General features: G+C 49.3%; 1 protein-coding gene across 2 annotated transcripts in view; it reads left to right on the plus strand.

Moving 5' to 3' along the window:
- The window catches only part of FOXK1 (forkhead box K1), a 69190-nt gene extending 49990 nt beyond the window's left edge, over positions 1-19200 (plus strand). The window contains exons 3-9 of one of the 2 annotated variants that reach the window (XM_033167236.1): positions 5869-6025; positions 8679-8825; positions 8971-9164; positions 10977-11143; positions 11781-12062; positions 14357-14581; positions 18656-19200. In XM_033167236.1, the coding sequence (XP_033023127.1) occupies positions 5869-6025; positions 8679-8825; positions 8971-9164; positions 10977-11143; positions 11781-12062; positions 14357-14581; positions 18656-18870 (1387 nt within the window). In that variant the 3' untranslated portion in view covers positions 18871-19200. The remainder of the gene's footprint in view (positions 1-5868; positions 6026-8678; positions 8826-8970; positions 9165-10976; positions 11144-11780; positions 12063-14356; positions 14582-18655) is intronic. The other variant, XM_033167235.1, reaches the window with a different exon arrangement.
- Positions 19201-24312: the final 5112 nt, after the last annotated feature.

A 24312-nucleotide genomic window follows, 5' to 3' on the forward strand; every position in this document is an offset into this window, starting at 1 on the left:
TAGCCCTCTGCTTGGGAGACCCCCGGGAGCTGTTCAGAGCACAGAGAAGAGCTAGGCTCAGAGAATGGCTCCGTTCCCTTTGGTTCAAAGGAGCTCTTACCTGCCACTCCTGGCTCTGCTGGGAAATTCGCTCTGTTTAGCCATTCACTGCATTTGCACCCCATCCTAACATGCAATGAGTTTGAGGAGCTTTTGGAGGACAGCTGCAGCTCAGTGGTGGAAAACAGAAGAGAAGAATGGCAGGTGAAGTTGATGGACTATGCCGGAATGGCTAAAATGACTGGAAGGGTCAGAAACCAGGAAGACCAAAATTTTAATAAGGAATGGGTCTCTTAAAGACCACTGTAAACAGTTAAAATCATTATTAGGATTAGAATATCACTTGAAGTTCAAGGTTGAATTCTGGACACAATGGATTTGGACTATCATAAAAACATGTGGGAGGAAATGACAGGACCCACAAAGGGGAGGATGTAAGTCCAGGAGATTCCTTGGAATCGTGTTCTTATGATTTATGTTTGATATCTCTAAAAAAATTTAGAGAAGCCTGATAGATCGGTCGGTAAAGCGAGAGACTCTTAATCTCAGGGCTGTGAGTTTGGCCAGGGGCCAAAAGAGGATCTTGCTTTTTATTTTACAAAGAGAAAAGGGGATCTTGAAAGGACCCTGCTCAGCAGCTGATCAGCAAGAGATCGGGAGAGAGATAAGAGTCCCCGGCTCCCTTTCAGCCCCGCCCTCTTGCCCAGGCCTCCTTTGTTGAATGTGCTGCAGAGGGAGGTTGTTTAGAAAAGGCTCCCTTTCCTTTAGAAGCTGCAGAAATGTGAGTTGAACCCCATAAAAACGGGGCTTTTCCTCTTTGCTTTTCCCCCTTTACAAAAGGAGCTTTGCTTTTCCCCCTTTGCAAAAAAAGCTGCAAAACTTTGAGCTGATCCTCAAAAAAACAGGGCTTTTAGAGGAGAAAAACCAGAAAAATGTTTTGTTTTTTCTTGTTTCCTCCTCTAAGAACGAGGTGTGCCCTATGGTCCGGTGCGCCCTATGGAGCGAAAAATACGATACCTTTCTACCTCTGTCTTTCTCCCCCACTGGCTATTTTCTCTGATGTCTTTTTAATTGGCACGCCAAGCTTGTTAACCTGTAGACTGTATTCAGTACTTAATGGAAAGTTTCTAAGACGATCTGTTCCCATTTCCACGTTATCCTAAACCGCAGGGCTCTGATTTTCCTGGCTTGGGGTTCATTTCCATTTTTTTGTTCTATGAAGCAAATGCAGAGGCACATGTGTCTCTGTGTCTCGTAGACCAAGGATTGCGGATGTACATGAATAATTCTTGGTCTGTAGGACAAATTGACACACAGAGAGAAGCGAATCACAGCTGGCTGAGTGTTTGATCAACATCTCTGGGTGGAATAATTTTTTCCTGCCAGTACGGATTCCAAGAAATCACAAGTCTTGACTGTGAGCAATAGTGCTTGCCCCCAAGTAGCCTACCACTCAGACTGGGCAGTCAGACCACTCCCCCCCCCCCATGTCTTGCATCCTCCCTCCCCACAGAGATGCCTCTTGCACCATCATTGTGGAGTTTTAGTCATGTGCTGAAGATGCACAACTTTATCCTAGCCCTTGACAGCTGACTGACAGCTTGATAGATAGATGATAGATAATAAATAATGATAGACATGCACACAACATACGACCTACCCTTTATTCATTCATTTATACCCCACCCATCTTGACTCTTAATTTGTTTTAAGTTATTTTAATACTGTACAGTGGTCCCTTGGTTCTCAAACTTAATCCGTTCCGGAAGTCCGTTCCAAAACCAAAGCGTTCCGAAACCAAGGCGTGCTTTCCCATAGAAAGTAATGCAAAAGGGATTGATCCCTTCCAGGCTTTTAAAAACAACCCCTAAAACAGCAATTTAACATGAATTTTACTATCTAACGAGACCATTGATCCATAAAACAAAATAAATAGCAAAAACAGACGGACCTCAGTGTAACACTCAAAACGGAAGTGTGGCACTCAAATCGGAAGCATAACACTCAAAACGGAGCACGTTCGGCTTCTGAAAAAAGTTTGCAAGCCGGAACACTTACTTCCGGGTTTGCAGTGTTTGGGTTCCAAGTTGTTTGAGTACCAAGGCGCTTGAGAACCAAGGTATCACTGTACTTTAAATTGTTATAAGCTGCCCTGGGACCTCACGATGAAGGACAAGGAAGAAAAATTATTATTATTATTATTATTATTATTATTGTTATTGTTATTATTATTATTACTAAATAATACGGAAGAGGCCCTGCTGCTCCTCAGTTTTGCCCCGATGCCCCCACTCCTGTGACCTCACCTCATTCTGTAAGCTGGGAGGTTAATTGTTCAGGAGGAGATGAAGCCTCTGCAGAGGAGGAAGGAAGGAAAGAAGGAAGGAAAAGCCAAAGGCAGAGAGAGCCGAGCTCTTTCCAAATCCTGGTGCAGTCCTCCCTAGCATTCCCAGGCTTACCCTCAGCCGGTGCCCACTCAGCTTGCCAACACCTGGCCCGTGGGGCTGTCATCATGCAAGTGCAGGGACCAAAGGACAGCCCACCTGTCTTCCTGTTGGCAATTGTGAAGCCCAGCCTGTGTCTTGTTTGCACCGTACGATTCCCGTGCTGTTTGTGTTCACAAAGGACCTGCCAGAGTGTCCCATTATCCCGGGCGAGAGATTAAAGGGCCTTCTGCAAATCCACTTTTCTCCTGTTAGAGGCTGCTTCAGCCTCTGCTCACCGTTCACCATCCCAATGATCTCATCTCCAGGCGCTGCCTTGCTGCGAATCTTCCCTGTTTCCCTGCTAGCATCTGTCTATGGCAGGGGTCAGCAAACTTTTTTCAGCAGGGGGCCGGTCCACTGTCCCTCAGACCTTGTGTGGGGCCGGACTATATTTTTTTTTTGGGGGGGGTGAGAATATATGAACAAATTCCTATGCCCCACAAATAACCCAGAGATGCATTTTAAATAAAAGGACACATTCTACTCATGTAAAACAATGCTGATTTCCGGACAATCAACAGGCTGCATTTAGAAGGCGATTGGGCTGGATCCGGCCCCCGGGCCTTAGTTTGGGGACCCCTGGTCTATGGCAACATCTCTCTTTGCAACAGAGGCTTGCGTAGAACGGCGCATCTGTAACGCTCCTCCATCCTTTCCCTCTCGCCAAATACCACCTGAGTCGCTGAGGTTCTCAGGTAGAGCTCTTCCCCATCGCCTGCCTCCTGCGGATCGAACATGAGACCTTCTGAGCACGAAGCCTCTGCTTGACCTCTGAGCCAATGTCCTCCTTCTCCTGGTCATGCGAAGGACAGGACTGGTCCCCAGCTCTGTGTTCAACCCAGAGGTGGAAGAAGAAGAAGAAGAAGAAGAAGAAGAAGAAGAAGAAGAAGAAGAAGAAGAAGAAGAAGAAGAAGAAGAAGCCTGAATAGCTGGAATACCTTTGCATCCTGAAATAAGCTTTGGAAAAGGCATGTGTGCCTGCCCTTGGAAGGCTCTCCCTGGCGAGAAGTTCTAGGATCATTTCCAGGAATTTTGGTGCAGCGCACTTTTCAAACTGCGATTTTTTCGTTTATTGGATTTATATGCCAACCTTCATCAAAAGACCTCTGGGTGGTTCACAAGATAAAAAGACAAGGTAAAAGCCACAAGTAAATAGTTAAAACCAAACAATAACCCCCCCCCCCTTTCCCCACAAACACATTTAAAAGGCTGTAGAATATTAATCGACTGAAGACCTGAGAGAAGAGGACACATCAAGATATATAAAGGAAGATACCCGATGAGTTCCACAAACGGGGAGGCCACTGCAGAAAAGGCCCTGTTCTCGTGTTGCCGCCCTCTGGAGCTTTTGTGGAGGTGGCACACGAAGAAGGATCAGTGTTGGTTTATATGCGGAGAGGCAGTCCTTGAGGTATCGCGGTCCTAAACAGTTCTTCCCATTGTTAAGTCGGAATCTCCTTTCTTGCCATTGGGATCGATCGATTCGGGTCCTCCCCTCTGGAGCAACAACCTTGCTCTATCTGTCAAGGACTTCCTGGGTCAGGTTAGGGTTTGTTGGGTCTGTTCTCCAAGCGCTCTCTTCCAAGAACGTTGGCGCTGTGGGAGGCAGCGGCACAGATTCCCCTGCTCTCCTTCTGTCAGGGCTGCAGGGCTGTTGTTTCACGGACGCCCAGGCTGCGCTGCAAATTCAGACATGGGCACAGGGACACAGGTGCAAAAGTCTTGGCCTTGAAACCGCCCTTCCTCTCTGCACTGCATCTTCGCAGGCCTTGTTTAGGCAAGTGCCTCTATCCTGAACTTGTATTTTGCATATCTTTCCGGTGTCTGTGTTGAAAAGCTGAGCTTCGTGGAGGAAGAAAAGTTAGATAGGCATAAATATTGTACGCAAACTCACAGAATAAACATGGGTGGTGCCAGTTAAACCGTGTCCATTGATTTTATTATTTACTTCCCTATTACATTTCGATCCCACTTTCTTCCTGCAAGGAGCTCAAGGTGCCTCACATGGGCCTCCTCCTTTTTTTAACCCCCCACAACAACCATGTGCGGTAGGTCTGTCCGAGAGTCAGCGACTGGCCCAAGGTCACCCAGTGGGCTGAGTGGCGATTCGAACCCTTGTCTCCCAGATCCTAGCCCAACACTCTGACCACTGCGCCACACTGCCTGTTGTGGATTTCCCTGATCCTTTGCCGCAGGCATGGGGGGAACGTGTGTTAAGGGTGCTCTGTTCAGAGTGGTTAGCCTGTCGCCTTCAGCTGTGGGTGCTGAGGGCTTGCTCCTCGGTGGGTGACCGGCTAGCAGAAATCCCACCCTCCGCCCCGGTGCTGAATTGCCCCATTGCAATTCAGCCCCCTAAAAACATTCCTTCTCTCTAAGTCCAGTCTGTTTGATCATCTGTCTTGACCTGCTTGTGAATCTTCCCGCAGCACGCTTGCTCCTGTTTTGTCTGGGAGAGGCAGCGGTTTCAGCAAGCAGTCATTATTTTTCTGCTTTGTTACTTGGCACACGTTCTCAGTCTCTCTCTCTCTGCCCCCCCCCAGCCCCCTCCTCCAGATTCATAGCTCGTGCCACGAGTGCCATCTTGTGGCGCTTCTCCTCACTGTGATTTTCCGCCGCTTTCGTTGCATGTCCCTGCCGAAATATCTCGCAACGAAAGGGCGCCGCATCAGCGCCTGCAACCTCCGCTGGTGTGGATGAAGGAGTCAGGAATCCAGGCCAGCAGCTTCCAGATTCTCTCTACATGTCTCCTGTGCAGGTGCTTATGTTGGAATTACAGGGACGCGGGTGGCGCTGTGGTCTAAACCAGAGAAAAGAAATTGAGTTGCCCCTCGTCCCCTCCTTGGTTTCATTATTTAGCAGCATACCATTACCACGTACCCATTGTAGATTTTAAAAAACAATTAAAATTACAGTGGCACCTCTGGTTACGAACGGGATCCGTTCCGGAGCCCTGTTCGTAACCTGAAAGTTCCACATCCTGAAATGTCGCATGTGCGCGACGTGATTTGGCGCTTCTGCGCATGCACATGATGTCATTTTGTACGTCTGCGTGAACCGCCGAACCCAGAAGTAACCCGTTCCGGTACTTCCGGGTTCGGCGTCTTCATAACCCACGACGAGCGTGACACACATCGTTTGTAACACGAGGTACGGCTGTACTTATTGCCCATTCATAAAAAAAATTACAAGTAGTCCTAGAACCCTGCTGATGTGTTAACCTGTGTACATTGCTTCTGTATATATGCAATAAAGTCCTTCCAGTCTTCCTTAAATTCGTTATCGTCTCTTCCTCTTCGTTTCATTGTCAGTTTTGCCAATAATAAATTGTTTTTTTTCTCCGCAGTGTCCCCAACTCGTGCCCGGCCAGTCCGCGTGGCGCTGGCTCCTCAGGATATCGCTTCGCACAGAATATTACCTCAGACCTGCAGCTGGTGGCGGAATATGCAGCCAAGGCGACGTCTGAGCAGCAGGCGGACGCATCTGGCGGTGACAGCCCAAAGGTACCACAAAACCTTCACCTCTTCTTCTGCATCCTCGCAAAGGCCGGGGAGCCCGGCGTTCCATTATTCACTGCTAACGGCGACAGCTTGGCTGTCGGCTTCCTCCCTGATAGGGTCACGGCGGGCTGGGCTCCCCGGTTCCGGTACCAGACAGTTGAGTAAATTGTAGGTGCATTCCTGCCAAAGGATTCCCCTCGAGGGTCGAGAGAGAGCTGAGGCAGGTTGGTGTAGCATTGCACACAAGGTGTTTCTCTCTCTCTCTTTCTCTCTCTCTCTTTGACCAAAATGGTCCAAAGCCTGGAAACGATGCCTTATGAGGAACGGCTTATGGAGCTGGGTATGTTCAGCCTGGAGAAGAGAAGCTTAAGGGGTGATATGATAGCCATGTTCAAATATATCAAAGGATGTCATATAGAAGAGGGTGAAAGGTTGTTTTCTGCTGCTCCAGAGAAGCGGTCAAGGGGCAATGGATTCAAACTACAAGAAAGAAGATTCCACCTAAACATTAGGAAGAAGTTCCTGATAGTGAGAGCTGTCCGACAGTGGAATTGGCTGCCAAGGAGTGTGGTGGAGTCTCCTTCTTTGGAGGACTTAAAGCGGAGGCTTGACAGCCATCTGTCAGGAATGCTTTGATGGTGTTTCCTGCTTGGCAGGGGGTTGGACTGGATGGCCCTTGGGGTCTCTTCCAACTCTACGATTCTAGGATTCTCTCTCTCTTTAAATTATATTTATTGAAAGTTTTTAACACATATAAAAAATACACACATACACATTTATAACAGACTAAAAACAAACATACATATATATCTTATACCTAATATTTATTCCTCACATTGTAATAGACTTCCTCCTATCTCCTCTTCCTGCGTTCCTTGTCTATCATCTTTAGTAATTTCTAAGCATCTTAGCAAATCATATTTACTATAAAACTTACCTAAATATTCAATCTTAACTATTTTTCTTAACTTATATTCATGTGTCTTAAACACTTAACCTTATTCTACATCTACAGTCTAGCTTTCCTTCCTAGTTATATCTAATTCTCAATCATACAATAATTTTTTTAATACAATTTAAATTTCTTCTAATCTTCTTCCGCTGCGTCGTCCCTCTGGTCACGAAGTTTCCCGGTCTCATCTCAGCTCTCTCTCGCTCTCTCTCTCTCTCGGGGTCTTTCAAAGGCTGCAAGGGTCTTCGACTTGGTGGCGCTCTCAGCTTTGCTCCTTTGCTGGTTGAAACCATCGCTCTTAAATAAGATAAAAGTTGGAATTGCAATACAGTGGTACTTTGGTTCTCGAATGGCTAGGCTCCCAGACAAATCAGCTGCTGGACACCGCAAACCCGGAAGTAAGTGTTCCGGTTTGTGAACGTTTTTTGGAAGCCGAACGTCCGACGCGGCTTCTGCTTGAGGGCAGGAAGCTCCTGCAGCCAATCGGAAGCCGCACCTTGGTTTTCAAACAGTTTCGGGAGTCGAACGGACTCCCGGAACAGATTGGGTTTGAGAACCAAGGTACCACTGTATCTTGAACGCACCGCATTGGGAGAAGACAAGAAGGAAGCCGTTTTTATAAACAAAAGTGCAATGTCGTAGAACTGCAGAGTTCGATGGGGCCTGTCAGGAAAGCCCCCTCCCCGCTACGGCCGGCGTCGCAGGAGCATTTAGAGTACAGGGATCCACGTCCGCTGTTTACGAGCTCCTCCTTCCCCTCTTCCAGTGGGAGCTCACATTCTTCACTTTCCTCAGGCGGGGACGAAGAGGGGGAGATAGGAAGGAGATACAGGGGCTTAGAAGGGGTCGGAGAGCCTCGACAACACAGGGAAAGCAGAGATAGAGGTCAGGTTCCCACGCTACGTGGTCGGTCACAGGAGGGAAGAAGGAGGGGTTTCAGGGTTCCGAGGCTTTTCTGCTGGAAGAGAAACCGAAAGAGTTAATTCCTGGACACTGCTGAGTATGGAGAGGACGCTTGAGACTTTGCTTGGCTGTACATAGCTTGCACAATAAAGAACTTGGTTTTTAGAAGTTCTTTGCCTTGGACTGTTACTCATGAGCAACCACTAAGCGTTCTTACAGGGCCCCCAAGGGTCATCCGGTCCAACCCCCTGCAATGCAGGAATCGCAGCTGAAGCATCCATGACAGGTGGTCCTTCAACATCTGCTTAAAGGCTTGCTTAAAGGATTTAAATCTCTGTTGGTTAAAATATTAGAGGTTGCCTCTGTAAGAGGCGTTAGAAGAGGCATCAGCATAAGATTTTCTCTCCAGCGTCTGATCAAAGCTCCACCCGGTCCAGCATCAATGCCTTTGGGGAGCCTTCAAGGGCGGCATGGCCCATCCCTGTTGCTTTCATCATGAGAAGACTTTACGCAATACAGATACCCTTTGAAAAACAAAACAGAGCTTCTCCATCAGGGGCTGTTGGGTCACGTGGAGAAATCACGGTTTGGCCTTAGAAGCAGAGATACGCGGGATTTTCCGCTGCAAAACTTTCATGGGGGGGACGGGACACAGAAGGGTTGTTTGCTCTTCCCTTGAGAAGCATCTGCTTTGCCATCTGCCGCCGTGCTCAGCAACCCCCCCCCCAAATGGTTAATGAGCTGCTGTGCCGCCCAAAAAAACTCCCTTGCGCGCCTGTCTTTTGTCCCACCCGCCTGCAGGATGAGTCCAAGCCCCCGTACTCCTACGCCCAGCTGATTGTCCAAGCTATCTCGTCGGCCCAGGACCGGCAGTTAACACTAAGTGGCATCTATGCCCACATCACCAAGCATTACCCCTATTACAGGACGGCGGATAAAGGCTGGCAGGTGAGCAAGCGTCTTGAGCGGGGGGGAGGGGTCTGCGGGGCTGGGGAGCTCTCGGTCTCGCTCAGTTGGTTTAAAAAAAAACCACAAAATGAAATCTACCACTTCGCTTTGGGGTTGTCATGCTCCTGCCTGTTTCTCCCCGCAGAACTCCATTCGGCACAACCTTTCCTTGAACCGCTATTTTATCAAAGTCCCGCGATCCCAGGAGGAGCCTGGGAAGGGGTCGTTCTGGAGGATAGATCCGCCTTCGGAAGGCAAACTGGTGGAGCAGGCCTTCCGGAAGCGGAGGCAGAGGGGGGTGTCCTGCTTCCGAACTCCCTTCGGGCCCCTCTCATCCCGGTAAGTTGTTGTTGTTCTTTACAGGTGAAATTCAAAAAATTATTCAAAACAAAAAATAAAAATCCTTCCAGTAGCACCTTAGAGACCAACTAAGTTTGTTCTTGGTGTGAGCTTTCGTGTGCATGCACACTTCTTCAGATACACTGAAATGGAAGTCACCAGACCCTTATATATAGTGAGGGAGTGGAGAGGGGTATTACTCAGAAGGGTGGTGGGAATGGGGGATTGGCGGATAGGTGTGGAAAACCTGTTGGCGACTGTTAACGACTGCAATTGGTCTTACAGGAAAAAGCAAGGGGTGAGGTGGCTAAAGATAGCTTTGTCATGTATAATGAGATAAGAATCCAATGTCTTTGTTCAGACCAGTAACAAAAAAAAAAAATAGAATATCGTGGAAAAGTCCATTTATGTAAGCAATTGTTTTCATTAGCTACTGGAGTTTAATATAGGAGATAGACTCATGACATGCAAAGTGAGAGATGTCAGACCTTTGTTTGTTATAATTGTGATGATTTTGGCATTCAGCTGATGAGAACCCCAAAGTTGAGATTGTTAATTTGGGGTCCTCATCAGCTGTACGCCATAATCATCACAATTATAACAAATAAAAGCGTGACATATCTCGCTTTGCATGTCATGAGTCTATTTCATATATTAGTTTCACCATTTAAGTTGAATTAGTGAAAGAAATGAACCTTTCCACGATATTCTGATTTTTTGAGTTTCACCTGTATATCCCATCTTTTCCTCTTACACGGGGACTCAAGGTGGCTAACAGTTAAAATAAAGGTAAAGGGACCCCTGACCATTAGGTCCAGTCGTGGACGACTCTGGGGTTGCGGCGCTCATCTCGCTTTATTGGCTGAGGGAGCCGGTGTACAGCTTCCGGGTCATGTGGCCAGCGTGACTAAGTCGCTTCTGGTGAACCAGAGCAGCACACGGAAACGCCATTTACCTTCCTGCCGGAGTGGTACCTATTTATCTACTTGCACATTCGAACCGCCGACCTTCTGATCGGCAAGCCCTAGGCTCTGTGGTTTAGACCACAGCACCACCCTCATCCCTACAGATAAAATTGAAACAACTAAAAACATTGGGGGGAGGAGGCAGTCAATAAAAAGCAATTAAACATCAATCAAATTAAAGCTCTTGTGTGATCTGTTAAAACGTACAGATGAAAAACATCGTAGCGCCAGCTCTCTCCTTAGAAACAGTCAGTTCCCAAAAGCTTGTTGGAATCAGAAAGGTTTTCACCTGCTGGCAGAAGGACAACAAGGAGGGAGCCAGTGTGGCTTCCCCAGAGAGTGAGTTCCAGAATCTGGAAGCAGCCACCACCAAGAAGGCCCCCGTATCCTTGTTTTATTTTTTTGTTTTTAACACATTAACAGCTCAAACTTTGGTTTCTGGCCAGCATGCCCCAAACTGGTGCCTGCCACGTGTAAGTGTGCTAAAATCCCCATCATCCCCAACCGCTGTGCTGAAGGCCAAGGAAGGTGGGCCTAAGCTTTGAATATTCCTTTAGCTTGCTTAGCAGGTGAAGCAGGGCATTAAGTTGCAAAACTTGACAACTGTGGTCACGGTGAGGACTGGAACCTTGGCTTTGTAAAGTAAACAGGCGAGGTTCTCCAGGGTTGGGGGGATGCAGCTGCTCTGTGCTGTGATTCTGGTTCCGTGACCCACACAAATGAAGGAAAATCCGACGCGTCCCGTCTAGTCCAGCGGCCGGCTCTCCTAGTGTCCAGCTGGGCTCCGGCACCTTATCCGAGTCTCCCGCTGCGCTCGCCTTTTTCTCACTGCCTTCTTCCCTTCCAGGAGTGCCCCAGCGTCTCCGACTCACCCTGGCCTGCTGTCCCCCCCCACCAGTGGCCTACAGACCCCAGAGTGCCTGTCCAGGGAGGGGTCGCCCATTCCGCACGACCACGACTTCGGCTCAAAATTAGCCTCTGTCCCAGAGTATCGGTATTCGCAGAGCGCCCCCGGTGAGTAAATTGCGGCGTTTCTTAGCGGGAGAGAAGAAATTTCATTATTTGGTGTGGCAGAACCTGCCCTTGGGAACTCCCTGCCTATTGACCTCAGGGGCGGGGGGGGGGTTCCTGGTCTCTGCATGCATAAGCCCACCCTCTTCTGAGTCCAAAATGATCCGCACGTCAATCGAAAGCGTGCGAAATGGTCACAACTTGTACTCTTTTCGGTGCCTGCTAGAATCATTTTGGTGCAGGGATACACAGAATGCCGGTGTGTATTTTAATCTGCTTCCAGCCCACTGATTATTATTTTTTTAAAAAATTAAAAATTGGGGTTTTGGCAGGGGGTTTATAATATTTTTTATTGGTTTTTACAAGAACAAATTCAAAATAATAAAGGGAAGAAAACTTTTACCATATCCATATACGAGATTTATTTGTTTACAATGGTCTCCTAAGTAAGTTATAATTCCCCATTCTTTTTAAAAGTCGTTATCTTCTTGTTTCCTGAGTTTCCCAGCCAGTTTTGCCATTTCAACATAGTCCAGGAATTTGGCTTGCCATTCTTCCTTGGGACGGAACTGTTGGTTCTTTCCATCTTTGGGCTAGTAGCATAGCTGTCAACTTTTCCCCCTTTTCCTTTCCTTTCCAGGCTCTCCCGTGAGTGCCCAGCCGGTGATCATGGCCCTCCCTCCCCGGCCCTCGGCCCTCGTGGCCAAGCCGGTGGCCTACATGCCAGCCTCCATCGTGACCTCTCAGCAGCCTTCGGGCCACGCCATCCACGTCGTCCAGCAGGCCCCCACCGTCACCATGGTCAGGGTGGTGACCACCTCGGCCAACTCGGCCAATGGGTACATACTGACCAACCAGGTGCCGGCCGCGGGCGCCCACGAAGCAGCAGGAGCCGTCTTGGACCTGGCTGGTGAGCCCAGAGGTAGTGTAGCACTCCTGGTGGGATGTGGGTTCCCCACGGGGAACGCTTTGGCCTATCCTTTTGCAAACTGCTTTGGTAAACTCACCCAAAAAAAACCCAGGGAGATTCAGCTGGCGCCTTCATTATGCACCTTTAGGTGCCAGGTGAAAACGTTCCTGTTTAGCCAGGCCTTTGGCTGGTTGACATCTGATGCCCTTTTAAAATTAATCAATTACCCAATCCGTCTGTTGGCTGAGAGATTTACCGTATTTTCCGCTCCATAAGACGCACTTTTTTCCTCCTAAAAAGTAAGGGGAAATATCTGTGCATCTTATGGAGCGAATGGTGGTCCCTGGAGCTGAATTGCCCAGGGGCCAAAAGAGGATCATGCTTTTTATTTTACAAAGAGAAAAAGGGGTGTTGAAAGGACCCCGCTCAGCAGCTGATCAGCAAGAGATCGGGAGAGAGATAAGAGTCCCGGCTCCCTTTCAGCCCCGCCCTCCATTGTTGAATGTGCTGCAGAGGGAGGTTGTTTGTTTCCCCAGCGACATGTGACTGGCTGATTAGATTATCTGTCTGGAAACTGTAGAAATGGCTCCCTTTCCTTCAGAAGCTGCAGAAATGTGAGTTGATCCCCATAAAAAATGGGGCTTTCCCCCTTTGCAAAAGGAGCTTTGCTTTTCTCCCTTTGCAAAAAAGCTGCAAAACTTTTAGCTGATCCTCAAAAAGAAAAAGAAAAACCAGGGCTTTTCCCTTTGCAAAAAAAGCTACAAAACCTTTAGCTCATCCTCAAAAAAAACAGGGCTTTTAGAGGAGGAAAACCAGAAAAATATATATATATTTTCCTTGTTTCCTCCTCTAAAAACGAGGTGCGCCCTATGGTCCGGTGCGCCCTATGGAGCGAAAAATGCGGTAAATCTTTGAACAAGGCTGCCCTCGAGTCCTCGCAGATTGGGCAAACCAGTAAGGAGTGGAGTACACCTGCAAGCACGTGGGCAAGCTCTCTTCATAAGGGATTTAACAATAGCATCCTTCAATTGTAGCGTATAGACTGGAAACACAGAGCTGTAGAGGCTTTGCTCCATTTGATATTTGCGCTACAAGTCATCACTAATAACAATAATAATTTCATTCATCTACCACTTACATGCCAAAGTGGCTTCTAGGTGGTTTACAACTGTTCATAGGGACGCGGGTGGCGCTGTGGTCTAAACCACTGAGCTTCGGGCTTGCGAACAGAAGGTCAGCGGTTCGAATCTCCGCGACGACGGGGTGAGCTCCCGTTGCTCTGTCCCAGCTCCTGGCAACCTAGCAGTTCGAAAGCACACCAGTGCAAGTAGATAAATAGGTACCGCTGCGGCGGGAAGGTAAACGGCGTTTCCATGCACTCTGGTTTCCGTCACAGTGTTCTGTTATGCCAGAAGCAGTTTAGTCCTGCTGGCCACATGACCTGGAAAACTGTCTATGGACAAATGCCGGCTCCCTTGACCTGAAAGCGAGATGGGCACCGCGACCCCAGAGTCACCTTTGACTGGACTTAACCATCCAGGGGTCCTTTACCTTTTTACAACTGTGAAATCAGTCCGTTATTAAAATGCACAATAGCATTGAGACCTCCTTAATTAAAAGAAGCCAGAAAGGAGCGTAACAACAGTTAAAACAATCAGATTGGAAGTTCATTTGAAGGAAACGCTGGCCTGGACTGGTTTGTCTTCAGGAAGCAGGTCTGACTGCTGCCTCTCATATTTCAGCAGGGAGATCCTGGTATTTAATACAGAATAGATCGGATGAATAATTAACCAAAGGCAAAACTGCAGAGCTGTAAATCCAGTCATCTCAAAGCAATATTACATCACATAAATTTAGTTGTCCAAATAACTCCCTGTTGTGTCGAGCGGCCTTGCGATTTTGCCGCTGCTCTGACAGATAGCCCAAAGTCATGCCTTTCTGTCTCCACGGGGGCTAAGAAAGCAAGCAAGCAAATAAATAAGATGTCCTCTGGAATCAGTCTGTGTTCATTTCACTTGAGCTCGAAAAGGAGAACTTTCACGGCAGCTCACTTTGAGAGATGGGGGCGTGAGGAATGCCCTCTGTTTCTCCATTCCCCGCAGAGGCGCTAGTGGAAATTGCTGGAGTTGCTGAAAACAATATTTCTGTACCGCTCATCCAGAGGAAGGGAGTGAGAAGCGAAACAGGGTGGAGGAAACAGGCCCCCGAGGGTGCAGGTGCAATAACAGGGACAATTCAGCACAATTCTCTGACTCCGCCCAGAATGAACGGCCAGGTCGACAATTGATTCTTTCTTTCTTTTGCAGGGATGGATGAGAAGCCGACCATCGCGTTTGCTGCAATCCCCACGGCCAGCCGGGTTATTCAAACGGTGGCCAGTCAGATGGCCCAGGGCGTCCCGGGGCAAACAGTCACCATCCTCCAGCAAGCAGCGCCCATGACCATTGGGCAACACCAGCTCCCCGTCCGGGCAGTGACGCAGAACGGGAAGCACGCCGTGCCCACCAACAGCCTATCTGGCAGCGCTTACGGTAGGCCACCCCTCCCTTTTCTCTCCGTTGCCTTGGTGCCCCTGGGGTTCACGGGACGAACCCCGTTGTCCGTGGCAGCTGTCTTCAGGCCCCGAGGTCTGGGCTGCACTCTTCAGCCACAGAAGCGGTACTGGGAGGAGCGCCTCTTCCTGTCTCATCCTGCCTGCTCCTGAGACCAGCAGGAGAAGCTCTGACGGAGGCCCTACATGAGTCTCTTGGGACAGGGCCTTTTCTGCTGCGGCACCCCGGCTCTGGAAAAGCCACAGCCTATTGCCTCCATTGTGGCTAGCGGCTATCGATAGCCCTCCCCTCCTCCGTGAGTTTACCCAGTTCTGTTCTAAAGCTATCCAGGTTGGTGGCCGTCCCTGCGGAAGTGAGTTCCATAGATTTAAATATGCGCTGCCTAAACAGGTGCTTTCTTTTCTGTGCCCTGAATCTCCCAACCTTCAGCTCCATTGGATTTCGACGAATTCTAGTTTTAGGAGAGAGGGAGGAAAACATTTCTCTATCCACGCCGCAAATAATTTTATAAACTTCCATCAAGTCTCTCCACTTAGTTGCCTTCTTTTATATATAAACCGCAGCCTTTCCCAACCCTACAATCTCCTTTTTGAGGCAAGGCAACCAGACGTGGACACAGTATTGCAAATGCGGTCGACCCATAGATTTTTGGAACCGCATTATGATTGTAGCAGTTTTCTTCCAGTAACCAACACTGCGTCAACATCGTCCTTGAGCTCTCCATTGTCCCCTTGGCCTCATTCCTGGTTGCTCACCTACAATCCAGACCCCACGGGAATATATGCGACATTAAGATCCTTTTCCTTGACGTGCAGCATCGATTTGCACACGCTTACACGGAAATTGCATTTCCCATTTTAACTCCCATTTGCTCAGATTGGAGAGGACCCTTTGGAGATCTTCATAATGACCCTTAACAATTCATGTCACGGTGATTGGTTTTAGGGTTCCCCACCCCCAAAGTGCCACTTCGGTTTAGCAGAAGGGTTAATAATAATAATAATAATAATTTATTATTTATTATTTATTCCCCAGCCACTCTGGGTAAAGGTAAAAAGGTAAAGGGACCCCTGACCATCAGGTCCAGTCGTGTCCGACTCTGGGGTTGCAGCGCTCATCTCGCTCTATAGGCCAAGGGAGCCGGCGTTTGTCCGCAGACAGCTTCCGGGTCATGTGGCCAGCATGACAAAGCCGCTTCTGGCGAACCAGAGCAGCGCACAGAAACGCCGTTTACCTTCCCGCTGGAGCGGTCCCTATTTATCTACTTGCACTTTAATGTGCTTTCGAACTGCTAGGTGGGCAGGAGCTGGGACCGAGCAATGGGAGCTCACCCCGTGGCAGGGATTCGAACCGCCAACCTTCTGATCAGCAAGCCCTAGACTCTGTGGTTTAACCCACAGCGCCACCTGGGTCCTGGGTAGCTTCCAACAAAATATTAAAATACAATAGTCCTTCAGATATTAAAAGCTTCCCTAAACAGGGCTGCCTTCAGATGTCTCCTAAAAGTCTGGTAGTTGTTTTTTCCTTTGACATCAGGTGGGAGGGCGTTCCACAGGGCGGGTGCCACCACCGAGAAGGCCCTCTGCCTGGTTCCCTGTAACCTCCCTTCTCGCAGGGAGGGAACTGCCAGAAGGCCCTCGGAGCTGGACCTCAGTGTCCGGGCAGAATGATAGGGGTGGAGATGCTCCTTCATGTATACTGGACCGAGGCTGTTTAGGGCTTTAAAAGTCAGCACCAACACTTTGAATTGTGCTCGGAAACGTACTGGGAGCCAATGAAGGTCTTTAAAGGACCGGTGTTATGTGGTCTCGGCGGCCGCTTCCAGTCACCAGTCTAGCTGCCGCATTCTGCATTAGTTCAAAGATTACCTTCAAAGGTAGCCCCACGCAGAGCTCTTTGCAGTAGTCCAAGCGGGAGCTAACCAGAGCATGCGCCACTCTGGCAAGACAGTCCACTGGCAGGGAGGGTCTCAGCCTGTTGGGCTTCTGGTTCCGGCGTGTGTTTCTGTCCTTGTGACGCTGCAGCCTCTTTGTTTTCCAAGTGAGAGGAAAGCTGGCTAATTCATATTTTCGCCTCCGCCGCACAATGTGTGCTGGTAACAAGATTTTAAAAAGCAAGACCTGCCAACAGCCCCTCTGCTGTCCAACGAGGCCTGATGGAAGCGTCGGGCACAGGGTAATTGCTCATTGTGCTCGAGGCCCTTGAACAATCACCTGGAATTACTTCAGCGAGCCGAAAGTGGTGATTAGCGAATCTCCATCGAGAAGCACCCATTCCGCTGCGAGAGGGAAGGTGACTCTCTGGGCCGAAGATTAAAGAGACTGTTTCTCTTCCCTTTTGCACCACTGAGAAACTAATTCCCTTCTTAGCAATGAATCCTAACAACCTTCGCCCAGAAGTGGGCCCTGCTGATTTTAACACCACTTAGCTGGCAGATAAGTATTGTTAATTACATTGATGTTCGCTTATCTGTGCCGTGGGATTGCGTTCTCCCGGGACTTTAATTCTGCTCATCAGGACAAGTCCCTGTTCTCCCAGGGCACCTTCTTTTCGAGAAATTGGTTTGGTAGAGCCTTTTTGGTGGTAGCTCCACATTTTGCTGCCCAAGGGAAGAACCTTAGGGCGAAGAGCGGGTAATAATACTAATAACAATAATAAATAATAATTAACTATTGACTTAATACGAGGTTTGGATGAACGATCCATATGGATAACTATAGATTAGTGTTGGTTAACACAGTGCTGTTCTTCTAGAAAAAGAGGTGCCGGAACTCAACATGAACGCCTCTCTTGTAATGGAAATGGCGCCCAGTTGAGAGGTGCCGGAACTGAGTTCCGGCGAGTTCCGACTGGGAAAAAAAACCCTGGGTTAACTCTACAGTGTGGTGTAGTGGTTAAGAGCGGTGGACTCGTAATCTGGTGAACCGGGTTCGATTCCCCGCTCCTCCACATGCAGCTGCTGGGTGACCTTGGGGGGCTAGTCACATTTCTCTGAAGTCTCTCAGCCCCACTCACCTCACAGAGTGTTTGTTGTGGGGGAGGAAGGGAAAGGAGAATGTGAGCCGCTTTGAGACTCCTTTGGGTAGTGATAAAGCGGGGTATGAAATCCAAACTCCTCCTCCTCCTCCTCCTCCTCTTCTTCTTCTTCTTCTTCTTCTTTTTCTTCTTCTTCTGCTTTGTGTTCATGTACTTAAGCTTGGATTGTTTGGGGAGGGGGGTTGTTCGTTTGTTTGTAATACTAAATTTATTCTGCATGTGCCAAATTGTCGATTTTTTTGTTGCATTTACTGGAGCACTCTTGTGTTTGGCTTACAATTGTGTTTCCAACGCTCTGTGTTTTTCGATGGTTCAAGTATTGTTTGCCAGCCCTTTTGGGGGACAGCTTGCCCATTGTGGAAGAGAAAGCGATAGAAGAAACAACTGCAATATGTAGAGATAGTTCTAAAGTCAGTGGTGGTGATCCTATGGCACGTGTGCCGGAGAGGCAGCTTCTGTGCTGGTGAGAGGAAGAGGAGAAGGATTTCTTATCACAACAACAGTCATAAAGAAGAAACGTGAAACACACAGAAAAAATAAGATATACAGGTTATCACTTTGTGATAAGTAGGTGGGTTTGGGGTTGCAGTTTGGGCAACTCGGTCTCTAAAAGTTTCGCCGTCACTGTTCTAAGTGAACTCCGTTCCTCCATCCAGCTTACAAGAAAGGGGTAGGAGACGCAGCTGCAGTACAGTGGTACCTCTGGTTGCGAACAGGATCCGTTCTGGAGCCCCGTTTGCAACCTGAAAGGTCGACAACCTGAAGCGCCACATCTGCGCATGCGCATGGCGTCATTTTGCACATCTGCGCATGTGCGAATTGCCAAACCCGGAAGTAACCCGTCCCAGTACTTCCGGGTTTGGCGCATTCGTATCCCGTGACGAACGCAACCTGAAGCAGTCGTAACCAGAGGTGCGACTGTGCGTCGAGATGGTTCTAAACGCCTCTCGTGCGTTTACAAAACCGGCACCGGCGAGGCTAACGCTCTTCTTTCTCTCCCTCTCTTTCCTCCTCCAGCCCTCACAAATCCGCTGCAGCTGCTGGCTGCCCAGGCCAGTTCCTCCACTCCGGCCGTGGTCGGCCAGGCGGCGGAGTCCGCGACGAAAGAGGACCCTCCTGGCGAGCCGGATGTCAAGAGGCCTCGGGTGGAGGAGCTGAGGGGGGCGTCAGCGGCCCCCCTGGGCAGCGTCATCACTTCCACAGCTCCACAAGGACAGGCTGCCAGCGAATAAGGAAACCGGGATGCTCTGAAAGAGGCACAGCGCACGACCTTTGTGGGATTGCCTTTCTTCTTCTTCTTCTACAGAAAGAAGGGGGGGGGAACTACATCTGTAACACCTTTGACCTTTTTTGGGTTGTTTTTTTTTAAAGTTCCTTTCCAAAAGATAAGATTTTAACAGGACAGGACGGCGGTTCTTAAGAGTGTCGAGGTGCCAAATTGAAGGGCCGAAACCTCCAGCTACCCAGAAGCCTGCTTTGCCTTTTACTCTGGAGATCCTTTCTCTCCCCCCACCCCAACCCCCAGACCTCCTTTTTAGATTAAAGAATACAAATACAGACAATCTGATTGTACCGACTGCTGGGGCTCCCCTCCCCCTGTTAATTTTCTTCCCTTTCCCTCAAATATTGGGCTTTGTGTATGTGAGCATGTTAAATGCAGGACAGAGGCAGGTGTGGTTTTGGAGAGGGCTGGGGCAGGTTGTGATCTCCAAAGATTACTTCTGCACACACACACACACACACACACACACAGACGAATGTGCCTCCTTCTCTCCGCCCCGCCCACCCCCCAAGCTTTGATACCTGAAATCCAGAGGAAGCCCAACTGGGAAGGGCTTTGCGAAAAGTTAGACGTTGCAGGCTATATCGGTCGGTATCCCCAGGAACGGCCGCCTGGGCCTGTTCATTCTTCCCACCAGCTAACCCATGATCTGACATCTTCCCCATCTCCCCCCCCCCCAAAAAAAGAGAATCTGCCCCAGCCAAGGGACTAAGAAACTGGCAGCATGGAGATGTCAGGATACCGGTTTAAGTCAGGTGGGTAGCTCAGTTGGTTAGAGCGTGGTGCTGATAACAACGCCAAGGTTGCAGGTTCGATCCCCATAACTGACCCCTCTGCATATCCCTGCATTGGACTGGAGGATCCTCCAGAATCTATAATTCTATGCTCAACATTTGCTGGGTTGGGATAAGAGGGGCTGCAATTTTTGGCATCTACAGCAGGCATAGGCAAACTCCGGCAAAAACTTCCCTAAACAGGGCTGCCTTCAGATGTCTTCTGAAAGTCAGATAGTTGTTTATTTCCTTGACATCTGAAGGGAGGGCATTCCACAGGGCGGGCGCCACCACTGAGAAGGCCCTCTGCCTGGATCCCTGTAACCTCACTTCTTGCAGGGAGGGAACTGCCAGAAGGCCCTCGGAGCTGGACCTCAGCGTCCGTGCAGAACAATGGGGGGTGGAGACGCTCCTTCAGGTATACTCAGGTATACCTCAGGTATAACCTTGAGCTAGGTTAAGAGTTTTAAGAACTTAAAGAAGAACAGTCACTCAATCCAGGGACATTTCACATCTATATTGGCCTCTTCCGACCTCCTTTTGTTATTCATAAGGTAAGAATATTAGTCACAACTTTGAGTAGGGCTGTGGGGGAAGGGAAGCCAAGCGACAACAATTCACTATTAACATTGTCAATAGGCAGGGAGTGTCAGGCTGTAGGGCAGGCATCCCCAAACTCTGGCCCTCCAGATGTTTTGGGACTACAACTCCCATCATCCCTGGCCACTGGTCCTGTTAGCTAGGGATGATGGGAGTTGTAGTCCCAAAACATCTGGAGGGCCGGAGTTTGGCCATGCCTGATCGACGGTGATGTCCTAGTTCCAGGCTTGATTTAACACGGTGCAAATTCAAGGAGGAAGAGAGCTATCCATGGCTGCAGCCTCAGTGGTTCTGCTGTGACAGTTGGGCGACAGAAACGCTTCTGAATCCCAGTTGCTGGAAACCACAGGAGGGGAGAGTTGCTCTTGCGCCCGGATCCTGCTCGCAGGGTTCCCACAGGCATGCTGGAACTGGGTGGGCCACTGGCCTGATCCAGCGGACTCGTCTTACATAACAATCTAGGCAGGGCTGCCCCATCGCTCACCACACCTTAAGAGCCCAGATCATGCGTTAAGAGGACCGGACTCTTATCTCAGGTAGCCTTTTGTTTTGGACGTCCGCTTCTGCTGGAGAAGACTGGCCTGGAGAGAGCTGGGTTCAAGTTCCTTCTCGGCCATGCTGCTCTCTGGGTGGCCAGATCAGTCACGCCTGACAACCCTGCGAGGTAGGTTGGGTGGCAAGGGAAGTGGGGGTTGGGGGGTTGGAGAGAACTACAAGTGCAGCCTCAAGCTCCTTGGAGGAAGGGCAGGATAAAAATGTGCATGACTCATCATTGGATCTCATGAGAGGCAGCGGTGGTGTAGTGGTTAGAGTGTCGGACTAGGGCCCGGTAGAGACCCAGGTCCAAATCCTCACACAGCCAAGCTCGCTGGGTGTGACCTTGAGGGCCAATATCTGCCTCGCCTACCTCACAGGGTTGGGATTAAATGAGAAGGAGAACCACGTGTGCCACTTTGGAGAAAACGGTGGAATTATAAATGCAATGAATAAATAAATAAATAAATATGATTCCTGTCCCCGCGTCCTGTGGGTGAAGGTTAAGACATCAACCGCTTGGCGCTCATTAGGGTTTCTCCGTAGCCGCAGGACTTGAAATGGGTTTTCAGAGCCCAAATTAAATATTGCTCGGTGCTGAGCTTGGCAGAGGGAGGGGGAGGTGACATAAGGACGAGCGCAGGACCCCATGGGTTTCTTCAAGCCATTTATTTCCCTGTTTGCAGGCCCTTCTTAAGAAAGGCAGGCCTAAGATTTAAGTGTGTTTGTAAATCCAGCTGTGCTTCTAAATTCCTCCAAATTTTTAAGCATTGCAACACCAAACGTTTCCCTGCATGTTTGGGGGGGGGGGAAGGGGTCGTGCACATTCTACCCATCCACCCCTGTTTGTAAGGCTTGTTCGCACGTCGCGGTAAACCATAGTTAATGGTTTGCTGTGAAAAGGGGCTGATTTTCTCCGTCATTTGTCTCCTCCGCATTAACCCCAGGAGAGAACAATCCCTGGCTTAGCATGACACAGGATAGGACAAGGATGTCCAACAGGTCAATCGCAATCTACTGGTAGATCCCCGGGAGGTTTTGGTAGATCGCTGTCGATCGCTGGGTCCCTTAGCGTTGGTAAAATAGAATCCGGCCCCATCCCGCCCTCCATTGTTGCACGATTCGCAGAAAGGAAGACGTAGTTTACTCAGTGAGGCTGTTTGTTTCCCCAGCGACCTGTTGGTGAGTGGCTGTTCCCCCTTTTCCTTAAAAATGGGCAGCGCTTTAGCCTTGAGCCCCCCCAAAATCGCAGTCTCTTGGGAGTTGGCCACCCCTGACAGGATATCGGAGAGAGACCCCCTCCTTCCCTCTCAGGTGTTTAGATTGGCAGGTGGCACTCTCTTGGTCGTCGTCGTCCCCTCAGAGGTTTGGGGGTAGCAGTGACAAGAGGGTCTTCTCTCTAGCAGCCCCTAAGCTTTGCATCTCCCTCTGCGCAGTTTTTTGCAACTGACAAATACGCACCTCTTTCTCCTGAACTTTGACACTTGAGGTGTGTGTTTCCGGGACCCATCCTATTCCTGGGACCGTGATTTGTTTTAGTTGTTATCAATACGGAATTGGTAATTGTTGCATCCTGCCCTGGGACCTGCTAGTAAAGGGCTAATAATGATGATGATAATAATAACGTCCAAACCAGGACCTGCAGTTTATTTCCTCCTAATGCTAGTGGAAAGGGGACAAGCAACCAAGCCAGGCACATTCCTTACCTGTGGTTTACTGTGATGTGCAAAGGGTGCCAATAAATTTTTATTCATGGAAACAGTCCCAATAAATCTCTCAGCTGGAGCGGGAGAAGGGCAGTCTCTGCTCTGTATAACAGCGGATAGCTTGAAGTTATTCTGAAGGAGAAATGGAGTTAGGAGCCCCGGGGTTGACTCTTGTAGGCGAGAGAGAACAGGAATAATGTTGCGCGACAGGCAAAGAAAGACCTGTTGCCTGCACGAAAAAGTTCGCTTGCCATCGGAATTTTAAAAAGAAGAAGAAAAGAAATGATCAGTGGCTTCCCACCGGAAGTTCTAAGCATCTGGGTGCAAAAATCTGCATGCACACACCCCACCGGAAATCAGTTGGGAGAAAAAGATCTTAATATGATCTATTGGTTTCCTCCGTTCCCTTCTCCTATGCAAGCAGTAATTCTGCCCTTGTCTAAAATAAAGGAAGGAAGTGTCTCTGCTGTGTTACTGGAGGAATGAGAGCGTTGCGCTGCATGCATTCAGATGCAGGTGCCCAAACTTGTAGGAAACGGTGAACATGCAAGGAGGAGGAGGAGGAGGATCACAGACACCTGCCGGGGTTTGCATTGTTTGGAAGCAAATCCCAGCTTGAGTAAGGGAACGGGACAGACCTTTGTTGTTCTCCAGAGCCAACCAGCTGCACACCGGCCTGCTTGCCTACCTTTGCGTGCAAACACGGAGGCCGCCTGTTAAAAATCCCAGTCCAGCCGCCCACTTTGATCACGGCGAAACAGAGCCAGCTGCGAGGGACTGAGCTGCCTGTGGGGACGCCCTGTGCTTCCTCGGGCAGGGGGCTGTGTGGCACAGTGTAAAGTGGATTGAATCTCAGGCACTTGGATCCAGTGTGGGCCAAAGGGATGGGGCCTGATCAGCTTGGGGAGTGTGGACTTGAGATTCCCCTAAGAAACGGGGGGGGGGGGGGAGTGTGTATCTCCCTCCATCATCTTCTGGGTTTGGATTCTTGTTTTCTTCCTTGCACGCTGTTAATGAATTTGGGAGCCCAGCCAAACATCCCTCCTCCCCCCCCAAAAAAACCAACTTATGTACCTCTGACCTATTTGATATTTTAAAGTCACTTTTTCTGTTTGGAAAACAACATTTCAGCAGCCTTGGGTGGAGGTGAGGATCTTATCATTTGGACCCCTTGTAGCAAGAGACTGCAGAAGCAGAAACACTGCTATGGTTGTAGGTCTGAGGACTCATCCACACTTAACCCTGCATCATATTTAGAGGCAGATCTGAGCTATCTAGGTCTGTGTCCGAGTGCTTTTTAGGTTTGTTTGTTTGTTTGTTTGTTTGTTTGCCCCAGCGCTTTCACCACGAAGACTCGCTCTTTACCACTGAAAACAATTACGTGGAAAATCCGAATTGCTGTTTGTTCCGGTTCAGCAGTAAAGATCAGCTTTTCCTGGGAAAAGCAGTGGGGGTTTTTTTTATAATAAACTAGCTGACTCGGCCGTGCCCTGCTGTGGCTGATTTTGTGTAATGGAAGGGGTTCTGTCGGCTCCCCATCTTCGGCTCCTGCATGAGAAGCGGCCGCACCTCAGCCTCCCTGTGTGGGAACGGGCAGAGCTCCGTAGGGGAGGCGGAGAGGGAAGTTGAGCCTGGACTCCACGGGGGGGGGGGGGGAGAAGGGGAAGCGGCTTCTGCCTCTGCCGCCCATTGGCCTATCCTGCCCCCCACCGGCCCTGGCCCCTTCCCGCCTCTGCAGCCCAGCGACAGGTTTTTTTGTCTACGCATGTTCTGTGACGC

Source organism: Lacerta agilis, chromosome 13 (assembly GCF_009819535.1).
Source record: "Lacerta agilis isolate rLacAgi1 chromosome 13, rLacAgi1.pri, whole genome shotgun sequence".
Lineage (NCBI taxonomy): Eukaryota > Metazoa > Chordata > Lepidosauria > Squamata > Lacertidae > Lacerta > Lacerta agilis.